At 46.6% G+C, this 20,903-nt stretch overlaps 1 protein-coding gene across 1 annotated transcript in view; it reads left to right on the top strand.

Moving 5' to 3' along the window:
- Positions 1-20,903, top strand: part of ryr3 (ryanodine receptor 3) — a 500,545-nt gene that overhangs the window by 425,255 nt on the left and 54,387 nt on the right. Inside the window, 6 exon segments of the mRNA XM_038785757.1 lie at positions 431-504; positions 1,366-1,383; positions 2,135-2,215; positions 8,686-8,774; positions 10,444-10,572; positions 11,463-11,567. Coding sequence (XP_038641685.1) covers positions 431-504; positions 1,366-1,383; positions 2,135-2,215; positions 8,686-8,774; positions 10,444-10,572; positions 11,463-11,567 — 496 coding nt within the window.

Raw genomic sequence — 20,903 nt, 5'->3', positions numbered from 1 at the left:
TTTCCTCACTCCCGTCTCATGTTTTGTGGAGGTGGAGTCAGTGGTGTCTCCCTTTGTTCACACTCTCTGCCGCCGTCGAGGACAGCTGGAAAATCCTGCCCATGGTCTTTTTTAAATATAATTTTAGAGTACCCATTTCATTTTTTCCAATTAAGGGGCAATTTAGCGTGTCCAATCCACCTAACCTGAACATCTTTGGGTGGTGCGGGCGAAACCCACAGTGACCCGGCCGGGATCGAACCTGGGACCTCGGCGCCGTGAGGCAGTTGTGCTAACCACTCTGCCAACGTGCTGCCCCTACACCCATGGTCTTTAATGTGTTGAGAAAGTATGTGTTACGGAAGAAGCAGCCAAATACCCTGATTTCACAATCTATCCATGATGCAAGCAGCAAATCTTCTACTTGTTTTATTTCTTCTTACACTTCCAGTATTCTTGACTTGAATGCTTTTGAGAGACAAAACAAAGCCGAAGGTTTGGGAATGGTGACTGAAGATGGAACACGTAAGAATGGCATCTGTTATCTTGCAACAGAACAATAATGAGACAGCTTATCTTACAAATATTCACAATTGTTAGCGCATTAGGCAGAATTTTCATCTCGAGGCAAAGGCAAATTTGGAGGCGGGCATGCCAACAATTTCTGGCTACTGGCCACCGTGCCGGTCGGCTGGTATGTTCACGCTCCAGTGGCTGGAAGCCAATTGAAGTGCCACTCTTTGTATGCCACCTGGATTTTCCAGACAGTGGATGCTCCCCCTCCCACCATGTGGCTGGAGCCCATAGATAGAACGTCTGTGTCCACCCAACCAACAGCAGCTCAGCATAAATCCAGTGAACTGCATGGGCCACAGCCATGGCCTCAGGCCTTCCCGTGGAAGGATTTGCCCCTCCTAAGTAATGGCCTGACAACTGTAGCCACAAGATATCCTGATCCATTTACAAATTTTCAGAGAACACCTCCATCTTGAGGTGCCTTTACAGTCCCCTACTTGGCTGTTAGCCACTCAAAGCCTGGGGCGTTCCCATTGGCCTTCTCGTGACACATGGAGACAGCCTCTTCATTGACTACCACCTTGTAAATCTCCTCCAGGGTCCCACCATGGCCACATCCAGGTTCCTGAACCGGAATCAATCCTGGAGCCTCAAATTTAGCCCATTATTTCCCTGAAATTATCATTCTTTTATTGTGCCGTCATAATTTCACAATAATTATGTGCTCATTGTTGATTTTAACTTGTAGTCTTGCAAGTTCGTCATATTTTTTATGATTAATGCCTCTTTTTTTAAAAAAATGTTTAATTAATAAACCATTTACTCACATTTTTCTCCTCTCCCTCGAACCCTAAAACCATTGATCCACAGTCATTGTTCGTGAACATGGTAAATACATGGTTTGGATCTTGACTTTTGAATGGCAAAACTGACAAAATGTGGACTAGAAAAAAATATTAACCATGGTTCATATTTCAAATGTGAACATAATCATTCTGTGACAGGATGTAAAACGACAGCTTTTTTTCTGGTCCATTGAAACTGCTTATTGTGTGGCTTGTGTTTAGGATAACATTTGAAAATGTTTGTATATTTAGAATTCTTGGAATGGAAGTTGACTGATGTCTGTCAATAAAGAATGCACTTAAATATAAGGTTGATACAAAGATTATGTTCTTTAAATAATGCTTTGGTTTTAATTTCAAATCCTTTTGTATGCACAGTGGAACACTTCTGTTTTTTTTTAACAACATCAAAATTCTAAATCTATATTTGCATTAACTCTGCATTTGTATTTATTGTTGATCAAACAACTACTGCATAGAACACAAGTTAATCTTGTGCAAGGATGTGCTAGAAACTCAATTGTGATATGAATTTTACCCGTAAAAACATAAAATTAGTCTGACCACAAAATGTTCTGACATAATTCAAGTTTTGTACAATTAAGAAAGTCATTTAAATCAATGCACAACCTTAGAATAATGTCATGTGGAATGATTTTGGTTTAGAATGTTGTGTACAGTTGTTAACATTCATGATTAATTGAATACTGATTACAATTGATTTTGGTAGTGGTGTGTCAAGTGCTGGGAATTCTTTCACTATCCGGCTATCATTTTTCTTTTATTCTTCCCAGGTGAAAAAGTATTGCAGAATGATGAATTTACTCGGGATTTGTTTCGGTTTTTGCAACTGCTGTGTGAGGGACATAACGATGGTGAGTTTAATTCCGGTATCTGCTGAAGTACATCACTGTTTGACTTCATAACACAAGTAAGACAGATGAAAGCAGGAAATGCACACATTTAGTTTCCATGCTATCTTTCGTTAACGATGAAAAAAGGTTTTTGGACTTGCTGCAGTGTCAAGTTTTCCTCAGAGTTGATGTCAAAAAATTAAGTTTTCTTGATACCTGTTGATTCAGTTTGAATAATAAACTGTGTATTCCCAATTTTTCTGTGCAACAAGGTTGTTTATCGAACACTACAATAATGGCCTAAGATTTGACACTATGTGGTATGATCTATTTTCCCCCACTGTGAAATAGCCTTGTCTGGGAGTTACTGATTAGGACCCTTGGCTCTTCACAGTATTAACCAGTGAATTGAATCTTGCCATATTATAAAATTTACCAATGATGACTTGGTGACAAATGAGAGAGAAGATTTATCGAGCTGACTAGTAAGGAATGATGAATGGATTTTAATGTACCTGATTAAGGCTGGTTCCCCTAATGGCTTAACCTGCTTAACCAAGTAGCTGAACCACACTGATTAGGAATTCCCTGGGATTACTCTAAATTAGTTGACTCAAGTCTTGTTAGTTGTGTAGCTGCTGCAGTTGGACTTGGCACCCTTCGAGAAAGAAAAATAAGTCATCCAAGGTTCCTGGTGTTGATCCCTTTCCAAAGTCCAACAGATATAGGTAGGGTGCTCTTTCCAAGAGCCGGTGCAGACTCGATGGGCCGAATGGCCTCCTTCTGCACTGTAAATTCAATGATATCTATGACACCATTACTTCCACAGATAGTCAACAACCTCGACTCCAGCCAGGAGGGATGACCCCCAACCCCTCATGACTGACATCCGGAACAGGACAACACAGAACCAGTGGTTGGAAGGCCGTACCAATCCCACACTTAGAAGATATAGAATAAATTCCATAGAATCCCTACAATGCAGAAGGAAGCCATTCGGCCCATCAAGTCTGCACCAACCCTACCAAAAGCGCCCTAACCCTGTTTCCCCACCTAACCTCCACATCTTTGGACAGTAAGGGGCAATTTAGCATGGTCAATCCACCTAACCCTAACCATGGCCGGAATTCTCCCCTACCCGGCGGGGCGGGGGGTCCCGGCGTGATGGAGTGGCATGAGCCACTCCGGCGTCGGGCTGCACCTTTAGGGGCCAGGCCCTCACCTTGAGGCCCGCGCCGGAGTGGTTTTGCGTTTGGCGCCACGCCAGTCGGGGCGGAAGGGACTTCGCCGGCCGGCGTAAGTCCGCGCATGCGCCGGAGCATCAGCGCCTGCTGATGTCATCCCCGCGCATGCGCACGGGAGGAGGTCACTTCCGCCTCCGCCATGGTGAAGACCATGGCGAAGGCGGAAGGAAAAGATTGCCCCCACGTGCCCGATCGCAGGCCATGCCACCGTGGGGGCACCCCCGGGGCCAGATCGCCCCACCTGCTCCCGTCGGTAAGGTAGGTGGTTTGATCCACGCCGGCGGGAGAGGGTTGACAGCAGCGGGATTTCGGCCCATCGAGGGCCAGAGAATCGCCGGGGGGGCTCGCTGACCGGCGGAATCCCGCCCCCGCTGAATCTTTGGTGCCGGTGAATCCGGGACACGGCGGGGGCGGGATTGACGCCAGTCCCCGGCGATTCTCCGACCCGGCGGGGGGTTGGAGAATCCCGCCCCGCAACTTTTAACTTCGATGTGCTCCATCAATTTTAATTTGCCCGGCCTCCAGTTCGAGATTCCCGAATGATGGCACACAATTCCCAAACTCAGCTGGGACCTTCTCCACCGCCTCACCTCGAGATCATGTTCAGCAGCACTCCTCTCCTATTCCCCCTCTCTCCCCCGACTCCATCAGGGTGGAAGGATGGAAAACCCAATCAAACCTTCTCAGGATAAACTGTAAACCAAGAAAAGACAAAAAAAGAAATGTGCACAAAGGTGAAAAGACAGATTAAAAGATAAGCAGAGCCGGAACTGGTGGAAATGCAACCGCGCCCATGCTCACATCACCTGACCCCCTGATCAATACATGCACTTTTAAAAATTACACCTTCAAAAGGACATTTGTTTATCAGAGATAGTCAGCTGATCAGCAAGGAATAGAGACAGTTTTAAAGAACTTCGTTTCATTTGTGATGCAAGTCTGTAAAATGATGGCTGAAATTCTCTGGCCATTGCGATTCACCTTGCCCGCCGGGAACCCATCCCCTGCCAATGTGGAGTGGCTTCAGTGGTAAATCCCATTGACAAGCAGCGGGAAGACAGACTCCCGTCACCAGCGAGCGGCGCGCTGCAGAGAATGACGTGACTGGGAGACCGGAAAATCCCGCCCGATGTGAAACGTAAATGCTTTCACTGAAAGAGGGTCATTAGACATTGGCTGGAAGTAGAAAATTAAAGGATACTAGTTTAAAATTAAAACGCCTGAAGCTAGTGTGATGAATATAAGAATTTCAGATTTATTATAGCATACGTATTTGGTGCAGTGAGGGTTAAAAGCCTGGATTAGTAGTGTCTTTAAAGAATCCTGGATTGAAAGATTTTGGGTGCCAGAGTGCAATTCGGCCATCGTAAAAAGCTTGGGCTAATGGAATGTTGTTTGGATTAAGGGGATTCCTGAGGAGTTTATTAAATTTCAGTTTGGTAAGATGATGTAATTACTGGGACGAGCCAAGGCATCAGGCATTTTGCAGAAAAGTCGTTAGTTGAGTTTTAGTTGGCGATGTGAGCAGAAGTCAAGTATATCAAGTCAGTTAAAAATACGTCTGTAGATAGATGAGCAGTTTAATTTCAAGCATTCAGAAGAGTGTAGTTAGAAGGTGATCTAAACCAGCTGAAACAGCTTCTCACAAAATATCGCCAGAGTTTCTGCATGGTTCTCACAGGGATTCAGATTTTTTTCTTTAAACAGTTCAAGGAATCTCTTTTTCTCACAGACATCTCTGTAAAGAAGGTATTCCTGAGTGCTGTATGTATTTAACAGTGGATTGAGAGCTGAGATGGGTTTTTGTTTTGTTGTTTGAGTGGGAATAAAGAGAGCAGTTAAGGGTTACTGTATTCACTGTATTAATCAGCATTAATTGTCAGCTACTATCCTGTGTGATGTTAAAGATATTTTAATACTGTGTCAGTAATAAAGTTTGTTTTAATATACTATATCCCTACTTTGTGTGAAATCACTCCTGGAGCGAGGTATCCTTTCCTCACGGTCTTACAAAATAAAAAAACATATTGCGTTTTCGGTCCAGTATCCTAGCCTCTGTTGGGGTTTGGTCCAAGATCGTAATACAAGGCTAAGTCTATAAAGATTATTTCCTCCACAGATTAGTTTTTCTCTGGAAGAGATGCCCAATAAAACTATCTGCTTGATGAACTCTTTTTTTTAAACAATGCTGTATAAATGCTTGAAAGTTGTGTTGCGGGTAACAAGGATAAATAAAAATTAAGGCAATACATAATCTGAGCAGCACTTTTAAAGAACAACTGAAAATAATTTGGGGAGGACTAGACATAGCACATTCAGTTTCCACTACTATATATTCATCTCTACCTGCCTGGGTCGATGTCCTTCTTGACCCTCCTCCATTGAAAATGACCTAAACCCACCATTACAAAAACAGTGCAAAAGAAAGATCCATCCAATTGTGTATTTCCCAGACCCCCATTCCACCCAATCAGGAGCCTAGCAAGGTCTGTGGGAAGCACAGACCTTCCATCTCCCGTATGTGCTTTTTCTATGCTGATGTCATAACTCTCAGTGACAATGAATTGCGTTTTTAATCTAGTTTTTAACATGCCTTTCCCCAATTCTAACAAAGGGGAAATAAGTGTCAATTAATAAAACTGTACTAATTTGATATTAAAGTGCGAAATAAAAACAGAAATGGCTGGAAATATTCAGCAAGTCAGAACAAAACAGAATTGTTACAGAGCAGAAGGAGACCATTCGGCCCCATCATGTCTGCACCCAGGGGTTTAATGTTTCAGGTCAATGATCTTTCATCTGTTCTGATGAAAACCTTAGATGCACTCATCTCCTTCAGATATGTAAATAAGAGTCTCACCGTCTTTGAGCGTGTTTGACATCTATTTCACCTCCCATAAAACCAGAAGTGCATGTTTTGAGGCGGTTTGGGCTCTTTTTTTTAAATGATTACTTCCCAACCTAACCAAACCCTGGCCCTAAATCTGGCAAATTTGCCATGCGAAAGCATATTCAAATTCAGTCACACTTACGATAAAGTTCTGGAAAACGTGGCATTGTTAACTGTCCTTCTGCAGATGTACAGATGGTTTGGTATTGAGTGGGCACATGCCCCTCAGTCATGCCCACAATGGGCCTCATCATCAGAGTGGCAACTGCAGAGGAAATCAGATGTGGTACCTGTTGAAACACATTGGCAGGCTTGGAGCCTGAAACCTGTTAAGCCTGAAACTACTTGCTGCCATGTTCCTGGAGCCTGAATCACTGCCGCGCACCTATTAGGATGCCATGAATTACTGCTGTGATTAAAACCGCAATCAATCCACAGTTAACTACAGTGCTATTCATTGCATGCATACAACTCGCCACTGTACTAAAAGTTGCTATGTATTACTTTTGACGTTAACTATGAATCATAGAAACATAGAATTTACAGTGCAGAAGGGGGCCATTTGACCCATTGAGTCTGCACCGGCCCTTGGAAAGAGCACCCCACACCTCCACCCCACCCCCGTAACCCAGCTCTCAAAATGCTACTGTGATTAAAGCAACAATTATTCCACAATTTAAGCATAAAAATTAATTTATACTATGACCATAACTGACGCTAAGAATTAAAACAGCAACTAATCTGCAACATTCATGTTTATTGTCATAAAAGAGGAAGGCACAATTTAAGTGCAATCCAAACAGCAAGCAGCTTCAGTGACCATCACAGTAACCTCAGGCTCTACAGGCTTCACACACTGAAGGGGTAGGTGAGGAAAAGCAGTTAAGGTAGAAGATTCAGAATAGATGGGAGTAATTTCCACCCCCCTCAAAAAAAAATGATATTACCTCCACCATCTCATAAATCATAGAGCAAAGTGTTAAAAATGAAATCAAAAATTTTGGTGTAAAAATCATGAGTTATTATTTTTCTCAAAAAACATAAATCAATACGAATTAGCATTTGGTTTAAAAACCTCATGATTTAATCTCCAATCAGATCTCTTCGCAAAAACTATATTACTGTCTCTGAAAATGCTTAAATTGCAGGCTCTAAAAAGGCCACTTATTTTAGTTGGATAAAACCTACTTCTGGTTTTCTTTGCAGTCAGTTCACCGGACAGAGGCCTTTGCAGGGGCAGTACTGCTTGCACTGGAGTGCAGAAGGACTGACATTGCACATAATCACTCTGACTGGTTTTCGACAATATTTGGCTACAGAATTGTTGAATATCCCCCTAGAAACCTGCCTCAAGCATTCATCAATCTAGCATGCAGATATACAAAGCTGACTCTCTTGACTATTCTGACACATTGTACAGCTAATAATAGGTAGGATTTTATTTAATGTTCCTGTAAAGCATTTTCAAACACAGTGATATATAGTTTTTGCAAAATGTTTCTGATCTAAGATGAAATAATGAGATTTATAAACCAAATGCTAATCTGTACTAGTTTATGTATTTGACTCATTTTTATACCAAATTTATATATTTTTTAAAGAGTTTATTATTTGATTTATGAGATGGTGGGGTTGATATGTTTGCTAGCCCACTCATTTTGGGGAGTTGAAAGTACTCCCATTAATTTTGAGTCTTCTGTCTCAATGACCTTAACTGCTGAAGGTTGCCCAAGATATATTTTCCATTACCTTTTGAAGCTCAACTAGGAACTCAGGAAATCAATCTTGGAAAGCCAAACAAAACTACCAATCTCACATAGAATTAAAAACATAAAGAAATGAAAGACTATTCCCTGGAGTGTCTGCAAATCCACTGGTAATTTCCAGAACAAAGCAATCAATTATCAGGAAGTGTTGCTGGTGAGATCAACCCAAATAGCATTGTCAATAACACTTAAAAGCCAATTGGTCTTATTCAATCTTGGAGAACAAATACACAGGGATAATTGAAATGTGCAAGTCTCAAACTGAATTTAGTTGTAAAGCATTCTGATCTTAACCTGCAAAATGCCGCACAAAAAAGACACAATGGAAATAGACAATTAGTATTAAAATAATGTTGTCATATTAGGTTAGGAATATCTCAATCCAGATGTATTTCCATTCATTTTATTTGTGCATATATTTCTGGTATTCAAATGAAGGCCATGAGCCCCTTGTGTAAATTAATCCTTAATGACGATCATGCTTTACTTCAAAAGTGATTCTGGACACAAACTCTCCTACTTTCTATACCATATTTCACAGCACAATTATGTATTCCCTGATGTTTTAAAGATTTTTCTTTTAAATTGTAGATTTCCAGAATTATCTGAGAACGCAAACAGGGAACACAACAACAGTGAATATCATTATCAGCACTGTTGACTATCTTTTGCGCCTTCAGGTAATCCCACAATATGCAATGAAGTTGCGTGAAATTCAGAACAAAATGGTTAATTTGAGTATTATGGATGAAAGAGACTCCTGTCAAAGCTTTTAAAGTTCCACTCATCCAACAGATGCAAGAATGCCAAATTTCAAAGCGAGCAATAATTTATGCTGCTTGAGAAAAAAAAGCCAATTGGTTGACAAGTTGACTCTGAAAAAGTTTAGGCAATAGCCAAGATCTTCCAATCGCCAGACAGTTGAAGACTAGATGCAAACCCACCGCCCCCCCCCCCCCCCCCCCCCAAGATACACTACGTGAACCCTTGTATGTCCCAGTGCAGTCATTCTATGGGAATTGTCCGCGAAGTTTGAATTTCAGAAAGGCAAGTCCCCTGCTTCCCGGGACCATCTGGAAAAGTCTGCAACTCTGAGTTCCTGTCGGAGACTTTGGACACTTCCATTACCTGGACAATTACCCAGGAATTGTTAGACAAATTAAAACCAAGTCTATTCCCGTACCAGCCTCCCCGAACAGGCGCCGGAATGTGGCGACTAGGGGCTTTTCACAGTAACTTCATTTGAAGCCTACTTGTGACAATAAGCAATTTTTTTTATTATTACCTGGGTAACTAGACAACTGACTCGCCAATCACTCCAGCCAAACCTCTTTCTCCCCCTACCCCGACCTGATGTGACTAGCCCCCCACATCTGACTCCGCCATGATCCTCCGACTCCCCTGTTGACCGAACCTGACTCACCTCATCACCTGATTCTTCCCTGACTGCCCACCAACTTGACATGACCCCACCTCAACACCCTACCACCTTCTGCTGTACCACCTTACCTTACACACCTTACCCACTCTACCCTCTTTCCCTCTTACCTTCACTCTGTAAATTTTCAAAGAAGCTTTGGGACATTTTAAACTTTAGTTTTAGAATACAGAAGCTGGAACTGTAAACAGGGGGTATGGTTTCTGAACGGATTCCCTTCACTGATGTTTCTGACGTGTCCTGTGCTCAGTGAGTTCTCTGGATTCTCCGTCAAAAGATTTCCCAGAAGAATCGGAGGAAGTAGATATTCTTTTGTCTGGTCACTGTTAGAAATAGGGGTTTCTGATCCTGATCAGAGGATTCAGGCCAACGAGTGAACAGACACCTTTCTAACTGGTCATAGAGAGGTTTCCATCACCATATTTACAGTAAACTCCACTAACACAAAATAATATGGTGGACATAAGTATCACGACGTGCTAATAACTATTCAAGATTAATGTCTGGCAGAAAAGAAAATTCAATTTAAAGCATTTTGCAATGTTCTTTAGTTCATTGTGCAGAACCACAGTCTGAAATTGGCTGCATGATTAGGATGTTTTCGTTCTGTTCAAATGTTTTCCTACTCCTTAGACTGGTCGCAGAAATGGATACATTTGCACCCATTCTTATGACTGTTCCATGTTTGGAATTGCAAAGTTAGATATTTAGGAGCTACCAACCTACATTGTTGATGCTTGACAAAAGAGTGAAACATTTTAGGGTCCATGAGCTGCCAGTAAAACTGAGAGACACAGTAATGGACAAAATACCTCTCATTTTAATCCAAATTAAGTGGATGCATACATGCCTTATATTCATTTATAATCTATATGAAGCAATAATGTCAATCATTCCGGGTTACATTCCAGGAGTCAATCAGCGATTTCTATTGGTATTACTCAGGAAAAGATGTCATGGATGGACAAGGCCAGCGCAACTTCTCAAAAGCATTAGCTGTAGCCAAGCAAATCTTCAACTCACTGACTGAGTATATTCAGGTACCACTACAGCTTCCTAACATGTATCCTGTAAAAACAATAGACTTAGATCAATTCTATCGGCTGAATTTAACGGGGCGCCATGGCCGACGCTTCCCAGGTTAACCAAATCGGAGGCCATCAGCTTTCCCACCGGCAGTGCCACTAGGCACGCTGGCCACTACCAGTACTGCAGGGAGGCAGGACTGCTGGCCAGGATTCTCGAACCCCCCGGCGGATCGGAGAATCCCTGGGGATACGCAAGAATCACGCCCCAACGCCGGCTTCACGATTCTCCCCCGTCGATTCCCGCCGTGTCGGTCTGGGGCGTTGAAAGGGGACTGATTTTCAAAATGTGGATTTTTACCTTATGTAGCAGGACTTTCCAAAAGAAAGTGACAAGGTGTCAAATTCTGACTAAAAACAACGGGTTTCTCCCCAGAAACACAGTCCGGTTTCTGACCAGATTTTACGACATTTTGTCAGAAAAAAAATCAAGGGTATGTTTGGTGCCATCACTCTGGCAGGGCCTCATAGATCCAGCAGGCCCTGATACACAGAGATCGGGGCGCCCTTTAAAGATGGCGCTCTGATCAGCGAGAAAACTGAACTCCCTCCCACTAACCAAGGCAATGGAAGATCACCCTGATCATGTCACCGCCGAGGGGGCAGTGCGTGGGGGAGGGGTAGGAGATCTCCAACTGAGATCTTGCCAGCACAAACCCTGTTGTGACCCTCTCACAAGATTTAGTGGTCATGATGGCGAATCGGCCTGAAAAATCACGCCCATAGTCTCCAAAGTTCACCACTGTGTAATGAAATGAATGATGAATTAATACATTTAAAATTGCTTTAATGTCTGTCATCGGCATCCTATTCTGAAATATATCCATCTGATTTTGTGTGTTTAGGGCCCTTGCATTGGCAACCAGCAGAGTCTAGCCCACAGCAGGCTCTGGGATGCTGTGGTTGGTTTTCTTCATGTTTTTGCTAATATGCAAATGAAGCTTTCTCAGGTACGTCTCCCACTACAGTACTGACAAGTACGGGCCTCCACAATATTACTATTGGTTTTTTAAAAAAGTCACGAGTTTAGCACATGCAGATTTCCTTGTTCCAGATGATGGGTGGGATTCTCCCATCTGAAGGCAGAGGGTTGACACCGTCGTAAAAACTGGAGAGTTTAACGATGCTGTCATCGGACCGCTATGTGTGGAGATCCTCTGCCCTACAGTAGGCCAGCACACCACTGGAGCGACCCACGCCACTCCAGCAGCCGATACCGGGGTCAGATGGTTGCTGCGGGTCTGCGCCTGCGCACTGTGACTACCACGCACACGGCATGCGCGGTAGTTCCCATCTCCGCGCCAGCCCCAACGCAACATGGCGTAGGGCTACAGGGGCTGGCGCGGAGCAAAAGAGCCCCCCACCACGAGAGGCCGGCCCGCCGATCAGTAGGCCCTGATCACGGGCCAGGCCATGGTGGAGCCCCCACCCCAGGGTCAGGCCCCCCACCAGGCCGCTCCCGACAGATGGATGCCGAGGTCCCGCCAGGTAAGAACAGATGTGAACGCCGCCAGCGGGACTCGGGCTTTTTTGGGCAGCCACTCAGCCCATCCCGGGCAGAGAATCGCCAGGGGAGGCCACGTAGAGCGGCAGACCGCGTCGTCACGCGATACGTGCCTGGCCCGGCGATCCTAGAACCCGGCGTGGGCTGAGAGCATCCCGTCCGATATCTATCAGATAATTGAAACATGAAGTTAATTGTCCTGGAGTGCACACCATGATCTTTTGTTTTACAAAACCATTGAAAAAGATTAAATTCTGATGAGTGCTGAGAGCTGTTCTGTTACCGATGTGGACAGTGGACAATGGCATTATCATTAATAATCTTTTGAGGTCAGTACAAAATACAGACATGATCCCTGCTGCAATATGGTTTCAGAGAACATAAAATAAGCAGAAATTGAATTATCGGGGTACAAAAGAGCCAGAGTCAGACGTCAAGCCTATGTCGTCCCTGGTTGCTCGGCCCTGATGGAGTAGCAACTCTCTAAGATCAGGAAGAGACCAGTGTTAATAATGTTGGCAAGTCACCATGATCCAAGTAATTTGTTTTTATTTTGCAGCAAGAATTCTGAATGCAGGAATGACACACAAGTTTCAGTAGGATGTTTTAACAATGCTATTTTTTGAGGGGGAATGCTAGAATACAAAGGAATGTGTAAGGTTTAACACCCCAATTTCTTATGAAAGAAATGTACCACATATGTACCACTGCCCATGTTTTTCCTGTTGCCAAATTTAGCACCTATACTTCTTTTCTATTGGGAAAAGGTCTATTTAACCCCTTGTGAACAAGATACCTGGATGTCATTCCCCTGTATTTATCCTGTTTGAAGGAAATGTGCAGATTGCCATTGTAGATCAAATATTTCACGCAGTATGTTAACTTATTATAGAATATCAGCGAAAATGTTATTTATGTGACCTTGTATTTTTACCTGCAAAGTTGAAGAAGAAGTGAAGGTTCTTGCTTTTTGGAGGAAGGCCCAATGTTTTTCCAGTCTTCAAATCTTGCCTACAATGAAAGTAATTCACTGGGGTAGTGGTGTGCCTGCCTCCACCACACTTACAGTAGTTTTTTTCAAAAAAAAAGTTTTATTCAAGGCATTTTCATATAAACAAAGACAAAGAAAAGCAGAAGAACAACATGCACGCCCCCCCCCACCCCTGCTCCCCTAATACCGCCCCTTCTCACATCCCACCTTCCCCAATTTAACCCTTGTTACCCTTCCCAACCCCCCCCCCCTCCCCCATTGGCCCCTCAAACCTGCTTAAAGAAATTGGGCAGCACGGTAGCATAGTGGTTAGCACAATTGCTTCACAGCTCCAGGTTCCTAGGATCGATTCCGGCTTGGGTCACTGTCTGTGCGGAGTCTGCACATCCTCCCCGTGTGTGCGTGGGTTTCCTCCGGGTGCTCCGGTTTCCTCCCACAGTCCAAAGATGTGCAGGTCAGGTGGATTGGTCATGATAAATTGCCCTTAGTGTCCAAAATTGCCCTTAGTGTTGGATGGGGTTACTGGGTTATGGGGATAGCATGGAGGTGTTGACCTTGGGTAGGGTGCTCTTTCCAACAGCTGGTGCAGACTCGATGGGCCGAATGGCCTCCTTCTGCACTGTAAATTCTATGATGAAATCAATAAACAGCTTCTAACTCCGAGTGAACCCATCCATCGACCCTCTCAAGACGAACTTGACCTCCCCAGTCTCAGGACACCTGGGCCATACAACACTACAACACTCCGAATATCGCCACCTCTGGACTCGGGACCACCTTCACTCCCAGCACCTCGGACATCATGTCCACGAACCCCTGCCAGAACCCCTTCAATCTTGGAAACGCCCAGAACATGTGGACGTGAATCGACCCCTCCCCCACCCCCGTGCACCACCTACACCTATCCTCTAACTCTTCAAAAAACCTACCATTCTTGCAACCGTCACATAGAATCATATCATAGAATTTACAGTGCAGAAGGAGCCCTTTCAGCCCATCGAGTCTGCAGCGACCCTTGGAATGATCCTGGGACCTTGGAGCTGTGAAGCAACAGTGCTAACCACTATGTTACCATGCTGCCCTAGTCTCAGGAATTCCAACAGGTCACTCCACATACCCCACCCCCCCACCCCAGCCTTTGGCGGCTCCAAAGTCCTGCCACCCAAGTAAAATTCATCTCTGAGCTATCAGTGAGGCAAAAGCCAGAACAACGGCCTCTCTCACCAGCTGGACACCCAGGTTCTTATGCACCCTATGTATTACTTTAAACTCGATGAAGCTTAACCTCGCACATGGTGAGGATGCATTTCACCTCTGCAGGGCCTCTGCCTACATCTCAGCCTCCACCTCCCTTCCCAGCTCCTCCTACCACTTGTGTTTTATGTCCCCCACCAGGGCCCCCTCTCAATCTATCAGTTCCTTGTAGACCTCAGACACCTTTCCCCTCCCCTTTCTGTCTCTCAACAGCACCTTGTCTTGCAACCCCAGGGGAGCAGCCCAGGGAAGGGCGGAACCTCTCTCCTCAAAAAATCCCAAGACCATGTAGGTGCCTAAAGCCTTTCCCCTGGGCAGCTCGTACTCTTCCTCCAGTTCCTCCAACCTCGCAAATTTGCCCCTATGAAACAGATCACCAAATTGCTCGATCCCTGCTTGCAGCCTGCCCTGAAAACCTCGCATCCAACTCCCCTGGTGCAAAACCTATGGCTGTCGCAGTTCGGTGCCCACACTGAGGCACCCTCCAGTCCAAATGCTGCCTCCACTGCTCCACTGCCTCCAGCCTGGAGGGCCAACAGCACCACTGGGCTCGCGGAGTACCTGGACGGCTAGAAAGGCAGAGGCGCAAACAACAAAGCCCTCAAACTCGTTCCCCCACATGATGCCGCCTCCAACCAACCCCTCCCCCAGGATCCATTTCCTAACCATGGCTATGGTTGCCGCCCAGTAGTAGTTCATGTTCGGCAGTGCCAGCACCACTCTCCCCCACCCCCCCCCCCCCCCCACCCCATGTGCTCCATAAACCCCCGCAGCTCCTTTGCCATAGCTGATAACTTCCCAGACCTGGAAATCGACCGATCCAGCCTCGGATTCAGGATTCAGGACGGTGATGAAATCTTCCCCCCCCCCCAATCATTCGATAGAAATCCAGGTCTGGATCTTCCCCAGCACCTGTTCTGACAAACTCAACAACATCCCAGTTTGAGGCATATATTTACCAATACCACGGCCATTCCCTCCAACTTCCCACTAACCATAACATATCTACCCCACCGGTCCGCCTCTATCTTCCCCACCTCGAACGCCATCCGTTTATTGACCAGGATAGCCACCCCCTCATTTTAAAGTTCATACCGAATGAAACGTCTGCCCAACCAATCCCTTCCTCATCCTAATCTGATCCCCCACCTACAAATGTGTCTCCTGCAACATGGCCACATCCGCCTTCAGTTGCCTCAAGTGCGCAAACACACGGGCCCTTTTGACTCACCCATTCAGTCCCCGAACGTTCCACGTGACCAGCCTGGTCTGGAAGCACCCCCCCCCCTCCCCCCCAACCTACCAATCAAACATAAACTCTCCTAGGCCAATCTTCGTCTCATGTGGCATCATGATTACATTAAGCAGCCTCCTCACATTCACCACCAATTGCCTCCCCTTCACAAAACCCAGTTGAGCCTTGCCTATCACCCCCAGGACGCACTCCTCGATTTGTGAGGCCAACAGCTTGGCGTCTGCATTCAGCACCGATATCAGGTAGTACAACCCGCACTGCTCCCAATATTTATCCCGTTTTAATATCAGGGAGATGGAAGCCTGCGAAAATGATGGGGGGAGATCACCCCTCTCCCTTGCTTCATTATACGCCCTCACCAGTAGTGGCTCCAGGTCCATCCTAGACTTCTTTTAAACCTTCACTGGGAACCTGTCCGGCCCCAGGGCCTTCCCTGCCTACATCGCCCCATACTGTCCATCACCTCCCTCCACCTAATTGGGGCCCCCAGTCCCTAAACCAGCTCCTCCTCCAACTTGGAAAACCCCGCCACTCCAAAAACCGCCACTCTCTTTCCCCCCCCCCCCCCCCCCCCCCCCCCCCCCCCCCCCACCTTCTGTAGAATGCCTCAAATGCACCATTCACCCCTCCGGGTCCATCACCACCTTGCCCTTATCATCCCTCACTTTGCCAATCCCCTTGCCACCTCTTGTTTCCTCTATTAGTGGACCAGCATCCTGCTCACCTTCTCCCCGTAATCATACACTGCCCCTCTGGCCCTCCATGGTGCCCAACCGCCTTCCCTGTAGACACTAGCCCAAACTCTGCCTCTCCTTCAACAGCCCTGCCTCCGGGGCCTCCGAATACCTCTTGTCCTCCCTGAAAATAACATCCACCAGCCTTGCCATCTCCTCCTGTTCTACTTTCTCCCTGTGCGCCCGAATTGAGATAAACTCCCCCCTGACCACCGCCTTGAGTGCCTCCCACAGCATGGCAGTCGTGACGTCCCCCATGACGTTTAGCTCCACGTATCCCCGAATGGCAGCCCTCACCTCGCACACCTCTTCATCCGCCAGCAATCTCACATCCAGCCTCCACTGCGGGTGTTGTGCAACCCCAACCCAACAGTCCACTCACAAATCCACACAGTGCGGCACATGGTCTGAAACCACAATTGTCGAATACTCCAAGTTGACCACCCCTGCTAACCCCTTGTCCACCACAAGCAAGTCAATCCGGGAGTACACCCTGTGCACATAAATACAATAAATATGAAAAACTCCTTGCCTTCAGCCTCCCAATCCTCCACAGGTCCCACACCCCCATGTGCTCCATAAACTATCATGAAATGCTTCGAACGGCTAGTCATGTGAGACGGATGACTGCAAGCTTCCCAGATGGTCTTGATCCACTGCAGTTTTCCTATCAACGCAACCGGTCCACAGCAGATGCCATCTCCCTGGCTCTACAGTCAACACTCGAACACCTCAACAACAAGGACACCTATGTAACACTGCTGTTCATCGACTACAGCTCCGCCTTCAACACCATTATCCCAGCAAGACTAATGACCAACTCCACAATCTTGGACTTGACCCCTCCCTGTGCAGCTGGATCCTCGATTTCCTCACCAACAGACCACAATCTATCAGGATAGGCAACAGCACCTCCTCCACAATAATCCTCAACACCAGAGCCTCGCAGGATGTGTGCTCAGTCCTCTACTGTACTCCCTATACACGCATTTAACTCCACTCAATCTATAAGTTTGTGGATGATACGACTGTGGTGGGGCATATCTCAAACAATGACGAATCAGACTACAGGAGGGAGGTAAATCACTTGGTTGCATGGTGTACCGAAAACAACCTCTGTCTAAATGTTGGAAAGACCAAGGAACTGATCATCGACTTCAGGAAGCGTAGCACGACACACACTTCCGTCTGCATCAATGGCTCCGAAGTGGAGATGGTTGATAGCTTTAAGTTCCTGGGAGTCACCATCACCAACAGTCTGTCCTGGTCCACTCGCATTGATGCAACAGTCAAGAAAGCCCAACAACGTCTCTACTTCCTACGGAAGCTAAAGAAATTTGGCATGTCTGCATCGACTCTCACAAACGTCTACAGATGTGCGATGGAGAGCTTCCTATCCGGCTGCATCACAGCTTGGTATGGCAACTGCTCGGTTCAAGATCGCAAGAAACTGCAGAGTGTGGTGAACTCAGCCCAAAGCATCACACAAGCTTGCCATCCTCCCATCGATTCTGTATACACCTCCTGCTGCCTCAAGAAGGCAGACGATATTATCAGAGACCCCTCCCACTCAGTCATTGCCTTCTTCTAGACCCTTCCATCAGGTAGGATGTACAGAAGTCTGAAGACCCACACATCCAGAAATAGGAACAGCTTCTTCCCCACAGCTATAAGACTCCTCAACGACTCCCCCTTGGACTTATCTGTTCCCTGTAAGAACACTATTCATGAAGCCCTATGCTGCTCTTGCTCATGTATTTGCTTTGTTTGGCCCCTTGTTCCGCACTGTAACCAATCACTGTTTGTCGATGTACCATTTGTCAATATCCTCTGCTAATTATTCTTTTGTCTACTGTGTGCGTACTGTGTACGTTCCCTCGGTCGCAGAAAAATACTTTTCACTGTACTTTGGTACATGTGACAATAAATCAAATCAAATCAAATCAAACCCCTTCAGCTCCTTCGCCAAAGCCGACACCTTCGCCGACCTCAGGCTCGACCGATCCAAACGTGGCTCAATTACCGTGTTAAAATCCCCCCCCCCCACCAATCTCCGAGTCGAACACTGCAGCCAGCAACGCCTTGTCTAACCCGAAAAAATCAATCCAGGAGTACACCAGGTGCACATGGGAGAAGTATGAAAATTCCTTCGCCCTCGACCTCCCAAATCTCCACAAATCACCCCCCCCCCCCCCCTCCCATGTGCTCCATAACCCCTTCAGATCCTTCGCCACTACCGACACACCTTCGCAACTTAGGACTCGACCTGTCCAAGCTCGGTGCTATAACCATATTAAAATCCCCCCCCCCCCAATAATCAACTGCCGCTAGTCCAAGTCAGGGATCTTCCCTAGCACCCGCCTGATGAAATCTGCATCATCCCAATTTGGGTCATAAATGTTTACCACGACCACTGGCATCCCCTCCAACTTTCCGCTAGCCATCACGGACTTCCCCACCAAATCGGCCACAATGTGCCCATCTCGAATACCATCTACTTATTCACCAACACCACCACCCCCCTTGCCTTCATGTCCAGTCTCGAATGAAACACCTGCTCCACCAACCCATTCCTCAACCTCGCCTTGTCCACTGTCTTCAAGTGCGTCTCCTGAAAAAAGGCCACGTTCACCGTCAAACTCCTCAAATGCGCGAACCCACGTGACCGTTTCACCAGCCACATTCAGCCCCCTCACCTGGCCAGGGTGCTCCCCACCCCCCTCCCCTGCCAATCTGCCATATCCATTCTTGGGTCAGCCCCCGGCTCATGTCACGCGACCCTCCAGGCCCACCCTCTGATGTCCATCGTCATCAATCTTTTTTCAACTGCAGCACACCAACCACACCCTTGTCAGCAACCTCCCCCCGCCCTCAAACAAAACACCAACCCCACATCTGCCTCCAGGCAGCCCCCCATTTCACTCATTAACTATCCTGCCCAGCTAGCATGGTGGCCCCCGCCAAAGGCGTCCCTACCTCCCAGCTCCCCTCCCCCAACAATACACCCCTAAAGAGTAACAAAAGGTGCACTCACCATCGATGTCCCCAGTGAAAAACATTGCCCTCCAAGAACCCCACCATCAAAAAAAACACAAAACTCCTCCAAAGTTCAAAGACCTCACTCTCCTCCCAGTCCATTGTTCCTCATGAACTCCATTGCCTCCCCCGGTGTGCCGAAATGATACTCTCACTTCTGGAAAGTCACCCACAAGAGGTGCGGATGCAATACTCCAAACGTCACCACCTTTTTAAAGGTGGCAGCCTTGACCTGGTTGAACCCAGCCCTCCTCTTTGCCAGCTCTGCTCCCAAGTCTTGGTACGCCCGCAGCTCATTCTCTTCTCAGGTATGTTTGCAAGTCTGCCTTGCTCATCGGAGAATGTTCTCCTTGTCCAGAAAGCATGGCAACCGCACCACCATCGTCCTCGGTCTCTCACCCGCCTGTGGCCTCCTCATCAGTGCCTTGTGCACTTGGTCAGCTTCCAGGGTCCGGTCAAAGGCCCCCTCCCCCATCGGTTTCTTCAGCATCTTAGCCACGTACATGCCGGCCTCCACACCTTCAATGCCTTCAAGCATCCCAATAATCCTGAGGTTTGGTCTCCAGGAACGATTCTCCAGATCCTCCACCTTCTCCTTCAGCCTCTTTTGTGTCTCCTGCATCACCCCTATCTCAGACACCAATGAGGCCAACTGCCCCTCGTGCTCTCCCATCGCCTCCTCCACATTCTGGATCCCCCGGCCCTGAGACTCCAGCCTCTGCTCCACTATCTCGATCCCCAACTTAGTCGACTTCACCACCTTGGCTAGGTCTTCCAGGGCCTCTTTCCTCTCCTGGCAAAACGTTTCATTGAGGATCTCTATAAACTGCTCCATTGACCATGGGCAGGCAGTGCAGCTCCCTTGCCCTCCGTCATCTTATCCTGTGGCGTGCCACAAAGACTCTCCTGTTCCAGCAGCTCTTTCCTTCTTGCCCCACTACTAGTCCGTGGATCCATCCATCAGCCACACCCAAAGAAGTAAAACCTTCCCTAGGCTCTCCTGCACTCAAATGCTTCGCCCTGTGGGTGGGGAAAGGACTGGAAAAATCCACTTTGAGTGGGAGCCACCAAATGTGCGACCGCTCACTCCATGGCAGCCACCGGAAGTCCACACTAACAGTAGCTTGACCACCAAAAAGGATTGTCAGCATAGATTGCATATTTTTATTAATGGACTGAAATTTACTCTCATAATACTGGTGACTCTCAACTTATTTTACACAAATGTCACAGCAATTGCAGGCTAGGGACTGACGCAGTGTTCGACACACAATTCAAAATGTTGCTACTCAACTGCCACCGGTCCACTGGCACCTTCACAGAAATAACATTTAGTCAGGTTGTCCGCTGAAATTCCGTGGATGGTGTGAAGATGCTGCATTGAAAATCAATTCAAACCCAAACTCTGTACAGAAAGATAAGTCTTGTCCCACAGCACGATTAATGACATGATAAGTTAATTACTGCCAATCGAATTCTGGTACTGGAAAATTAACTCTCAAGCGTGGAGTC

Source organism: Scyliorhinus canicula, chromosome 2, assembly GCF_902713615.1.
Source record: "Scyliorhinus canicula chromosome 2, sScyCan1.1, whole genome shotgun sequence".
Taxonomy (NCBI): domain Eukaryota; kingdom Metazoa; phylum Chordata; class Chondrichthyes; order Carcharhiniformes; family Scyliorhinidae; genus Scyliorhinus; species Scyliorhinus canicula.
Note: the sequence above shows the minus strand (reverse complement) of the source record. Positions and strands in the feature narration are given on the sequence as shown.